Genomic DNA, 12709 nt, shown 5'->3' with positions numbered 1-12709 from the left:
TTATCTTGGTTTTGGTCGGCCACTTCTTAAAGGTTGTCAAAACTTTAGGTCACGCAGTCTGCGTCAAAACGTAGAAAATCTTGCGGCGTTGTCACGTAGGAAGAACCTCTTGTTATTGTTTCGTCGCGCAATCTTTCTTCCCTCGTGTGACGAGAGAACGTTCAAAACGGCCGGGTCACGAAATGAAACTCATCTCGTCTTTCAAAAGTTCAACCCACAATGGCGGACAAAGTATATTACTTTTACAAATTCAGACTGTATTTCTCCGTCAAGGGAGTGTCACTAACAGTTTTTAGTTTAGAACTGTGACTTGCAATTGATTTTGCTAATCATACTGGTTCGATCGCCTGAAAGGGGATAGAAGCTTCTGTGGGTATCGATATTTTGTTAGTAAGATATTTATTCCGTTGGAAGTATTTATGAAAGCTCATGTAATAAAGAACTTTTTCATGTACAGTTGATTTTCATTCTCAATATCTTAGAATGGCACCTAGCGTTACCGCTTACAAACGCCAAAAGCAAAGGCCTAGATGAGAAAAAAATCTTTTAAGAACGCTTTAAACGTGATCTCGATTCTTTTTACAATAGAAAAACCTATAGACAGATCGATTGGTGCAAAAGCTAAAAATGAAACAAAAGCTATAAAAAGCTATATCAAAAAACTGCTTAAAACCTATCTGTTGTTAAAATAAATGGATAAATTACAATATATATTTTTAGAATAAATCTACTTGCGTTCTATCACGAATGCCGTTCTCTGATTGGCTACGCTACTCACTATCTATTCTGTGATAGATAGTGAGTAGCGTAGCAGTGTGCCCTTGTTAACAAAACGACGGCTGTGCGCTTCTTGCCGTTTTCGAAATGTCTGTGAAGAGGATTTAGATTAAGTTTTGAACGACTAGTAGATTTATACTAAAACAATTAGATAATTTGCTCTCGATTGCTATGCGAGATAGTTGACTTGGGCTGCGTCCTCGTCAACTATCACGCGATAAAAAACTCGAGTTCATAATCTAATAATCTAATTGCTTAAGAGAGGAAGCCACGTCACCCTTAGTTGGTTTTAATGCAGGTCCTCTATCCTGGTCAAATTGGAATTTGGAAATGTTGGTTTATGTGGAGGAAGGAAAACCGGACAACCCGGCACCCTCGGAGCAAGGCGAGAACCAACAACAAACTCAACCCACATATGGCACCGGGTTGGAATCGAACTGCGCCATCCCTCAGCACACTTGTCAAGTAATCGCGAACCCGTCTCGGGGGCCGAGACAACTCGGGTGGGCGAGATGTCTCGCCTCGGCAAGTGGGGTAACCCTGGCGAGCGGGACAGCTTTTTTTCATATAAACGCTTTTGGCTTCGCTTACGGGGACAACTCTCGGCGTGGCGAGTGTCACGTAATGCCTAGATTTTGGATTTAAAGCAGAAATTCGTATCAAAGAGGTGAAAATTAACTCGGCAAGACCCACTGTGATCGAATGACCGAGGGAACCTCAAAGAAAGAGAGATATTTGCACATTTGATTATTCAAAATGGGTTATGAATAATCACGCAGGGTCCATTTTGACTCGGCCTACAGGGACTTGCCTCGGGGGTAGGGTTGTTTCGGGTACCCGAGACCATATAAATGGGGCCTTAGATAAATACGAAGAGGCTCGTCGAACCTTGAATATAATGCGACTCGGAAACTGGGAGCCAATTCAGTTTCCGCAGTTTGGGGGTAATGTGTTCGAACTGGATTGATCGTGTGATGAGCCTAGCGCCACCACATTTTGAATTCGCTGTAAACGTCTCAATTTCCGCAATATGGCTTGTGTTTGTAGCCGATATAACGCACGCTCTGATTAGCTAATTCTTGGGCATTATCTCCCGAAATGCTAACGGGCCGATTACGGGCCCGCAAAATCAGAGCAAAAGCCATATAATGAGCAACTTATTAACCCACGAACGTTCGGTCTTTACCGGAAAATCTCAAACCTCGGTCTTGCCGTATGAACCTCCTTATCGCTCGGTCAATACAGCAAGGGGTTCGCTTTGAGTTTTTTCTGTAAAAACCTCACTCTCGGTTAATAGGTAACATTGGACAAGAGAATTGCGTAGGGCTATAACCAGCACCGTTAACCACAGCCTGTTCTTTTTTGTTCTGTGTTGTCAAATGTAACGGTTGGTAGCTGTACCATATAACAGACCAAGAGATTATGATAAATGCGGTCTATTTTTTCTTTTAATTTGAACATTTTCCATATTACAACAACTGCCCTCTGTTCAAAGCTGCCATATCACTCTTTCGGCATACAAGAAAACATGCAATGAAATATCCATTCAACAACGAGCAATACTGATCGCAACAGAGAAACAGTTAAGCACACAAACTCTACGAGAAAGTTACCAAACTACAGAAGTGAAGCTTCTTGTAGATCGAAAACAGAATTTTAACTGTAATTCTCGTTTATAAGTTATATTATTAATTTGGAAGTCTTACCTAAAATGATCTTTCTCGGAATAATTTACGTACATTTAGTTACATTTCAATGTCTACCTTAAGAGTTTTTATATCATACACCCTTATGGACTTCAGAGTTTACAAATACTAATAATTTAATAAGGAACAAGTTGTTTTTTACTCCAAGATATATATAAATACAGCAAAAAGTCACGGCATAAAATTCTTAAATTATATAGTTAATCGCACATTCTAAAATTCAAGAATGTTTATTTATACCCTCTACATTAAAGTTACCTGAAAGTACCACTGACTTCACCATTTTTTATGAAACCCCATGCCAGCAGTGTGTGTACATGTATGGCACAAAAAAATCTTCCCAACATCATGCATTTAATTTATCTACATTATGAATACAATACTATAATATTATAACAATATTAAAAGTTTTCGTTGATTAAATGGACGGTAGGTGGTCCAGCTTGCTGAGTTTCGTCTTATCTTTGTTTTTGTCTGAAAACAACAGAAAATAATCATTACTCGCGATCAACAGCAGCCAACAATATGGCGTAGAAGATTTCATCCGCCAATCGGAAGTCGAAGCTAAAACAAGTACGACAAGCGGGAAAGCATGTACCAGTGGAAAGCGCGGGAAGACATGTCAGCAATGGCAAACGTGAGAAAAATGTAACCAATGACAAGCGCAAGAAAACATGCAACCGGCTAAATGCGCGGGAAACTTGTGAAAAACGCGGTAAAACACGCGAGAGCCAAATAACGGTTGGTCCAGTGTTTGATTCAGATGGCTAAAAAGATTGATTGCACACATATACAGTGTATATAACAGAAAACACACTGTAACTTTTTGTTACGTTAGTGAATCAAGAAAATATCCCCTGTTTGACTATTTTCTTCATTCTTATCACTGACCTGTCTCAAAGAAAATTCACTAATATACACCTTATTCCAAAATGGCCGCCATTTTAGTGTTTTTTAGTTTGCTTGCAAATTAGCCCTTGTTGTCTCGTTCAAGGGAAAATATTCTTTTGAATTTCGAGTTTAAGAAAGAGGCAACAGGGGGTAATTTGAGGGCAAACAAAAGAACGCTAAAATCGCGGCCATTTTGGAATAAGGTGTATTGTAAGGAGAAGATACAAGTTGGTCACTTACCTGTTCTGTCAGGCGCAGGAGAGTCAGTAGCAAGTTGAGGTAAATGATGCGAAGCTGGTTCGTTCTCCAATTGAGGCTTGGCTCGGAGCTAAACGGGAGAGAAGACAGGCATTCTTAAACGTTACACGAAAGTCGATTCGTAGGTAGTTCTCCGACACAACTCACCACATAACATGCGAAATACCAAGGTGGCATTTTCGTATTTTCAGAACAATTATATCCGACTTACCCTAGTTTTTCTCGTCTTCACGGCTGGAGGCGCTCTCGTATCATCTTTGTAATCATCAAAATACGCATGCGTCAAGAGCTCTGCGCAAGTTAGCCGCTGACTGGGTTCCATAGCAAAACAACCCTGCAATAAGTAGCAAACATAATTTTATTATTTATTTTTAAGGCCTTTCGCTTGAGCAGAAAGAAAAGTCCCTCTTTAGGGCCTTATATGAAGCAGCGTTCACACTACGCGGAGAAATTTGAAAACGCAGCTTTATTTCTACGGTTAGACGTACCGTCCACACTAATCCGTCTCGAAAAAACGCTCTTTAAACTGGAGGAATTTGGAAACGTCGGCTTTTCGTTTTCGTCTGGCCGGAAAACGTTTTGAAAACGGAGCTTTTCGAAAAAGGTGGCGTCACGACAACCATGTGATTTCCCTAACCGAGTTTTACTCAAACACAAATCAAATATGACCGGTGATTGTTGCGTTTTTAAATTCCTCCGGCGTAGTGTGGACGGAAAATATTTGATGCGTTTTCAGAGTGAAACCTGCGTTTTCAAATTTCTCCGGCGTAATGAAGACGGGGACTGAGTTCTAAACGCAGAGACCTCCGAGTTTCGAACTTCATTTCCAGCACGTGAAAATACAACCAATCAGAAGAAAGAAAACCGAGAGCGCCTAATCAAAACTGCAAAAAGTGCACCAAACTGGCTTCCCTGAGCTGCGCGCCATTTTAATAAAGCGTGACACCAAATTGTCTCCTTAAACAATGATACCTGCAAAACAGCAGTCCTGCTTTTCCAGAGACAACTCGAGAGGCTTTCATGTTATTGAACAACAGGACAAAACAGCGATATTTGACAACGAATTGCAGCATTCTTCATTCGGGGAGGCACAGATGATGGTAAGTGTTAAACAACGATTGAAGTATTCCTTCCGTACTATGTAGCAAATAGTGTAAATATTAAACCTCATGAAAGTCCTAATAAATTTGGCGACGAGGTGAAAGGAAACTGAAACCGCAACGTTAACAAGAATATCACGTTGTTATACTACATACGATTTTCTTTTTTTGTGTCTGGGTTGCGAGACAAAGGAACTTAACAACAGAAATCACGGCCATTTTTAAGAAGTAAACTTACGTTTCATGGCATTATGTCGCGATTAAGAAAATATAACTTACGTTTACTTCGTCGTCTGATCTAAGAAATATTTTAAGCTGAAACTGAATGCATTAAACACGGAACATTTGCGGAGTTTGATCATTTCCCGTTGTTGTTTTCCACAGGACGGCTAAGAAATGTACCAAGAATTATAACGCACATGCAGAACCTTTGCACGAGTCAAAAGTTTTGTTTACCCACGTTTTTGTTGTCGTCATTTTCATCCTAGATCGCTGGATTAATTATAACTCACTAATTCATATATCATGTACAGTGTAAAATAAAACTGTAATGTCGTTCTTGAAAAGTTTTTCCCACAGCCGTTGAGAAACCTTCCCGTCAAATTGTCCTGCGTGACAATCAAGGCCCTTGTAGCCCGTTGTTTGTCCCTTGGCATTTAAACATATCTTTTTCCTTCTACGCACCTTCATAAAACTCATAGCTTCTTTTTGAATCTTGAATTTTGACTCTAAAGGATCCTGAAAAATGCAAAAACCAAAACGTAATTTTAAGACTACTAGAATTCGATCAGTTGATAAACTACACGTACGAGGATGTAGCACGAAAAGTATGGGACTTTGTCCATAGATCACAAAGTACAGCTAGAACTCCATCATTTAAACCACTGCACTGTACGTTTTAGATACAGTTTTCAAAAAAAAAAAGTCTCGTTGAAAAGTTGATTTTTTTTTTTTTTTTGTCCAGATGTCGACTTGTGCATCTGTAGTCCCTTCTACTACAGGAACTGTTCTGCCTGAAACTCAATAGGGTTGTTAGGGAAGAGTATTAAGAGGGACTCGACATGCGCTTGACTTACCATTTCCTGAGGTTCCGGAATAGTTAATCCACGATAGAACTGATTTGCCTTGAAGATCTTCTTTTGATCTTCAGTGAGATCACCTGAAAAAAACACATGCTCATTAGATACTCTGCAAAACACTCCAGACAGGATAAATCAAAGAGTGGACCCTTACTGTCACATACTGAGGTTACTAAAATACTTATGATGTAAGCACTATAAGAAACATGCAAGAGACTGTGTTTGATCACATTTCCAAACACCAAGAAAAGGGTTGAGAATAAGATACACAGTGGAAAATTTTTGATGAACTTTGAGGTGTTCAGAAATGTGGTCAAACGTGGTCTTTCATGTTTGATATATCTTCTCAATCGAATTTAAACAAGGGAAAAACAGAGAAAATAATCATAAAATCTATGCTAATTAAGATCAGACATCCAAACAAAATCACAGTATTGACTTCCTTTGTTTTTAAACTTGATGGATTATTCATATGTTTGAGAACAATACCTAAAGTCTTTCTGATCAAATACAACTGATCAAGATCAGATCTCCCAGGCCACAGGGGCTGGCCACTTATGAGCTCTGCAAACACGCAGCCGATGGCCCAGACATCAACTGGGAAGCTGTAATGGACATCGCCAACAAGAAGCTCTGGAGCACGGTACCAACGAGTAGCCACATAGTCTGTGTACTCATCATTTTTATCTGAGAGGAAATATTTCAGAGGTAACAGTAATATAAATTAAATGATATCAAAATGTACAACAGTACAAAGGTAACACTGCTCTCTGTACATGCAGATACATGTATACTTATGGGGGTAGGTGAAGGGGGAATGTCACCCATCTCCCCTCAAGACTACAACAGTGTATGTGTTAACCTCCCTCCCTCCCTCCCCCCACAGAAACAATTGTACTTTTCTCATTACATGTACTTTGTGACCTTGAGAGTAGCATCCTGATACATTAAAAAACAACAAATAAAACAAACAAATCTTGATCATAAAGTTATAAAATAAAGATAATGCTACCCCCCAGGTTATAAGCCCCTTGATTCTCAGACACAAAAATGCGCTTAATAAAAGCTCCTCTGAGGATAATCCCACAGGCTTATTAATCTTACCAGTTTTAACTCCCTAACAAAGATGCAAGATATTTGCTTCTTCCATCATAAGCCTCCTATTGGAGAGCATGGTTGATATTTTATGTTGACTTCTTAACATGCTCAGAGAATCCCATTAATGTCAGTAAAACCTGTTTGTGTTTCACATCATTACAATAATAATTAGAAATTAGACTTTAAATTAGACTTTAAAACATGCATGTAGCACTCCAATGTGCACCTGAAATTTTTCAGACACAAAATCCTTTCCAAATATAAACCCCAAACATTATTTTTTGAAATTCAAAATTCCTCCCAATAACAAACTGCATGTACAGTACTTACTAAGCATTCTGGCAAATCCAAAGTCACACAGCTTTATAACCCCCTTTTCAGTAATCAGGATGTTCTCTGGTTTCACATCTCTGTGGATACACTGCAAGCACAGTTAAAAATAAAATGAAATTGTTGGATAAGTTTACAATTTAGGTGATTGTATGAATGTGAGTGCAATGAAGAATTTACATGTACACTACACAGTGATATTTGGAAATTCTCTCAACTCTTACATGAGCCTTTAGGCAAGTGTTATTTATTTGCACAGCTGTGCAAGTTTAAGACTTTTCTCAGCCATTGAGAATGGAGTAATTTTCTCAGTCATATTACACGTACACTCTAAGTTAAAAATGTTTGTCTTTTTTCATAGACTTGTGCTTGTAAATGATAATGTACATGTAGTTATTTCAATGTATAAACAAAACATAATTTGATCACCAGATTGCAACGTACATTATGTTGATGACAGAAGTTGACTGCCTGCAGTGTCTGATGGGTGATTTTCTTGACCAATGCTGGATCAACACTGAGAGATAACGAAAAGAATGATCAAATTTAAAACAAAAACAACAACAACAACAACCAAGATTCTATGCAACTGGAAATACAGGTAGCAACCTTTATGTTAGTTGCCAGACATGTGCAAGATCTGTACACGTATATGAGAACGAATCAGGCTTCCATGTTTGGAGGTGAGAACAAAACATAAGCCAGATTGCACTCGTACATGTACATGCAATTGCCCTTAACCAGGGGGTAGGAAGTACTTGTAACCATGCCCTGGAAAGGTCTGACTGAAAGGCCAAACATTTCGGTGTTCCAGTTGAATTCTGTACTCCTACGCTTTCCACCTAAAGGATACCCATGTGAATCACAGCTATTCCAGTAACATGTACAGTACATACCCTCTTGGACTGGCTTCAAGCTCATTTAACACTGTACGCTCACAGTATTCAAACACCATGTGAATCTTGTGCTTTCTTCTGAACACTTCTAACAGGTTGACAAGGTTATTGTGCCTGAGAGTCTGTACAGACATGAAAAAGAAAAATGTTATCATACATTCTCAAGCTATCCTTACCTGTCTCCACAGAACAACAGGCATCTTATCTGGTCACGATGTTCAACTGGATCATCAGTTTAGTATGTAGGTATATAAAACCCAATTGTTGGTCCACAATATGTTAACAGTATTGTTTCATATGCTTTTGGTAAAATGGCAAATTTCACAATCCACTTCCAGGGTTAACTATTGTTCAGAAGGCGGCAGTCCCACAAAGCCAATCATATTGTGAGTTTATCAAAATTCATTGTAATATAGGGTGCGTTCCTTCATGATGATCTGGTACAGGATCAGTGATCCCAGATCACTCGGCTCATGATGCGTCAAAGGAGCCAATGAATCCCAGTATGATTTATCAGTTCCTTTGATGTACCAGAATAATACTAATAATACTAATACTACTACTACTACTACTACTACTAATAATAATAATAATAATAATAAAATATTTATATAGCACCAATCCACTATTTGTCCATGGCGCTTTACATTAAATAAAAAAATATTTAAAAAGCTAAAAAAGGGGAGGGGAAAAAAAAAAATAATAATAATCTAAAAATTAAGAGTTAAAAAGCTTGTTTAAAAAGATATGTTTTTAAATGCCGTTTCAAAATGTCAATCGAACTACTGGATCTTAGTTCAAGTGGGATCGAGTTCCATAGTCTCGGTGCCACCACAGCAAATGTTCTCTCTCCATATGTTTTCAGTCTAGCTTTCGGGGTCGCCAGAAGGTGTTGAGAGGACGATCTTACTTTCCGTTGAGAGGTGTTGTACTTAAGTAATTCACTGATGTAGTAAGGTGCTGTTCCATTGAGAGCTTTGCAGACCAGTAGGAGAATTTTAAAAATTATATGGTAGCAAACAGGTAACCAGTGGAGCTGTTTTAGGACAGGGGTGATATGATCAAATTTCCTAGTACGTGTAACAACTCGAGCTGCTGTATTTTGAATAGATTGTAATCTTGAAAGTAGATGTTTTGGAAGACCATATAGCAGTGAATTGCAGCTATCTAATTTCGCAGTAACAAAGGCATGAACAACAATTTTAGCACTCTCCTCGTCAATGCACTTTCTGATTTTGGCGATATTTCTTATGTGATAATGAGAAGACTTGCAAATTGATTTTACATGTTCCTCAAAGTTAAAACACTTATCAAAAATAACGCCAAGATTACGAGCTGAGGATGATGGTACAACTGTCACGTTGCATCCCTGATCCTGACCCGGATCATAACAAACAAAAACAGTCATATGTACAATGCAGCTAATGTAACAAAGCCATGCTATCAAATTCAGCTGCCCTAGGCGTGCATCATAATTCACTGACACACACTCATGGTGTGCGCAAAGTTAACTTTGCTTCATGAGAGAAAACCATTTTCATTGGCAATATAATTAAACAATCAACTCATGCTTTAGCTGTGCATCGCAAAGTCACGATGCACTAATGGGAACTTTGGAGAAAACTCAAGAAGCTACAGTAGAGTTGCACTCCACCATAACTCAAGCAACTCTTATGTGCTTTGTTCTGTGCTTTCCAAATATCCCATTTGCATGATAGCATGAGAGCTAAAGCATGAATCAGTTGTCAAGTCCTGGCCATGGAATCGAAGAAGGCCCATGGAACCAAACAGATTGTCATAGAGCAGTCTTCATTTGACTGTCAAAGTAATTGGTTTTGCATTTCTATACTACACAACTGGCTTAAAAAAACTGCTCACTCTTTCACCCAATCAGAAGTACATGTAAACCCAAAACCAATCATGACTTGCTCACACATCTTCCTGTGCTTCACCTCAGGTACATGCATTTACACATACCGGTAGTTCAAGTTTTGATTGCTTCCCAGTATTGTCTGTGTCTTTTGTGATTGGCCAGAGTGATAACTTTGGTTTTGGTTCAGTGGCACTCAATTGAAAATTACTCTGTCTAGTACAACACATTTAGTGAAAAGTTTTTTGAAAGTTTATCCTGATTTTTCAAACCTCCTACAGGAGTGGAAGTTGGTTTGAAAAAAACTGAAGCTAAATTTCCCTTAATGTTTTTGCAAGGGAAACGAAAATCTCTTGAGTGATCGGGAGGTTCAAAAACTCAAGGATTTGAAATATCGGGATACCACCATATTTGTATTCTGGTGAAAAATTATATTGAAACAACTCTGCCATCCCATCACAATAATTTGCTTTCTTCCATGTACAAGCAACAAAAAATCCAGAGTTGTGGACTGCAAGTCACTGATAACAATACAAGTGCAAATTTTGCAGAATTATCTTTGAGCAGCAGTTTAATCTTGCAAGCACACACGTTACATGATTCCAGTGAAGATGTCCCTCTACGTTACAAATTCTAGACAAAATTAATACAGGTAAAACTTACACAGAAACGGTCACTTGAAAACGAAAGCAGTAAACAATGAAGACTCCTCAGATCTCTCGGAAATCTAGGTACTTTATAGTGAGTTAACATATTTATAAAGCTTAATTTTTAAGCTCCACTTTTCTATGATTTTCGATTAGATTAACATTCCTGCTTTGCTAAAGATTAAATGTTCCTGATACACCGGCGATTGCAAAATATCTACAGACATGTACAGGTACCAAGAGAATTCTACAATCAAAACATTTAAGCTATACATTATTAAAGAAATTTGAGACACTAATATGTGTACATCTGTAATATAGGAAGACTCGATTAACACACTGAACCACAAACCTTGAGCATACGAACTTCTCTCAAGGCAATTTTCTTTATCAAAGGATCGTCCTCGGATTCCACGAACTTCTTAATCGCAACGATAGATCCATTTTCTTTATTTCTGCATTTGAACACCACGCCATACGATCCTTCGCCGATTTTCTGAAGTCTTTCAAACTTATCCATTTGCAAAAAAAAAAAAAATGTCCGCCGTCTAATTCTCTACCAGGTCTTGTCGATTTCTCGTTGCCGTAGCATCAATCGATCAGCAGACGAAGTCACAGATGGAGATAAGAAGTTTACTCGAAGGCAGCAAACGTTTGCCCTAGGACAAAACCAAAAACATTAACTGTTTTCAGAGATATCAACACTATCATTAACGGAGCGTTCGCTTACTCTTTTGCATCATAATCTAACGGCACGATCGATGCAAACACAAATCTCACGCCATTTTGAGTTACAGTACATTCAAACACAACTTCTTTACCCTTTCTTCTCGAACCAACCATGGCGATAACACAAAATAACGCCTCCTCAATCACGATTTCCCATAGTCCAGAGGACAAAGCCGCCGACCTGTTACTAGGATGAGATCACAACACAATATTGTTAATCGAAAATACACGTTCTTCGTCGTTTATAAACTCACAACGAACCCGACTGTGTCGTGACGTACGGACCCCAAAGCACGTCTCCTTTTTAGGAGGTCACCATGACAGCAAGTCACGTGTAGTGCTTATAGGTCCGCATCCCGGGCAGATTTTCATCAAATTTTTCTCGCACATTCAACTACAACCGTAGTTTTACATCAATTTTAACTGGTTTTTACTTCTTTTTAAAACATACAGTGGGTATATGTAACCTTTTTCATGGGATTTAAGGCCAAAAGTAATCCATCTCATCCCAGACCATTGATTTATTTTTCTTCATTCCAAATATTTACAACACAATTCTGCCAGTAGGCATACAAGTTGATTAATGTTTAGGGTGTACTATAAGAAATAAATCGTTCTCCTTGGTAGATGCGTGGCACCTAATATAGATATCAAAATTCAAAGAAAATGAAAATAGTGATAAAGGAGAAAATTTTCAAGACAAATAATTTTTTTGAAAAATCACCAACGTTCAGGAAGAAGGAAAGGCCAAGCTCAAAACGTTTGTGGTTTTTCTTAAAATGACACTTTTTCCCTTTTTCTTATTTGTTGAATTTATGTACAGGTTGATTGAGTACCTTGAGTGCCTAAACTCATTTTTTTTTTTTTTTTTTTATTTAACCAAGACAAAATCATAATATTTTATTTCATTTCTTTTTTTTTTTCGTTTTTTCATACAACTAAGAAAGCTCAGTTTCCATTTATATACCTACGCTTTGAACCTTTTTTCGTACTAAAATTAAATTATTTTTACATATATTTTGTAAACTGCAATATCAGTTATTTTACGAAAAACTGAAACTCGACTTAATCACCCAAACCAATTTTTTTTTTTGACGAAAAGGTGCGTTAATTTAAGGATTCAGAGGACTCTTCTGAACTGATCATGATTAACTCTGAACATGAATAGAAAAAAATCTAGATGCACATTACGTTTTTTTTGTATGGAACAATCAACGACCTCATGTCAGTGTTTCCTTTACCAACTGAGTATCATAAATTCAAAAGCTTTTAAGATTTCAGCTGTTTCGTTCTTGATTAAAAACAAACACTACTGCGGCCTTTGGATT

The 12709-nt window shown here is 38.0% G+C and overlaps 1 protein-coding gene across 1 annotated transcript; it reads right to left on the bottom strand.

Moving 5' to 3' along the window:
* Window positions 1-269: 269 nt before the first annotated feature.
* LOC145469775 (cyclin-dependent kinase-like 4) lies at window positions 270-12005 on the bottom strand. Its single transcript, XM_081453581.1, has 11 exons — window positions 11474-12005; window positions 11005-11311; window positions 8136-8257; window positions 7684-7756; window positions 7240-7330; window positions 6301-6498; window positions 5809-5891; window positions 5417-5470; window positions 3844-3966; window positions 3615-3702; window positions 270-2957 (listed from the first exon to the last, which is right to left on the bottom strand). The coding sequence occupies exons 2-11, from the start codon at window positions 11170-11172 to the stop codon at window positions 2902-2904; spliced, it is 1056 nt and encodes a 351-aa protein (XP_081309707.1). The 5' UTR covers window positions 11173-11311; window positions 11474-12005; the 3' UTR covers window positions 270-2901.
* Between the last annotated feature and the right edge of the window lie 704 nt (window positions 12006-12709).

The sequence above is a fragment of the Orbicella franksi genome, chromosome 15 (assembly GCF_964199315.1).
Source record: "Orbicella franksi chromosome 15, jaOrbFran1.1, whole genome shotgun sequence".
Taxonomy (NCBI): domain Eukaryota; kingdom Metazoa; phylum Cnidaria; class Anthozoa; order Scleractinia; family Merulinidae; genus Orbicella; species Orbicella franksi.
The sequence above is the reverse complement of the archived record's forward strand: the minus strand, read 5'-3'. Positions and strand labels throughout refer to the sequence as shown.

Coding starts and splice junctions, on each gene's coding strand:
- LOC145469775 (XM_081453581.1), bottom strand. CDS start 11,172: ATGGATAAGTTTGAAAGACTTCAGAAAATCGGCGAAGGATCGTATGGC. Junction 8,258..11,004: donor GAGAAGTTCGTATGCTCAAG/GTTTGTGGTTCA, acceptor ATGTCTGTACAG/ACTCTCAGGCACAATAACCT. Junction 7,331..7,683: donor ACTTCTGTCATCAACATAAT/GTACGTTGCAAT, acceptor CTGTGCTTGCAG/TGTATCCACAGAGATGTGAA.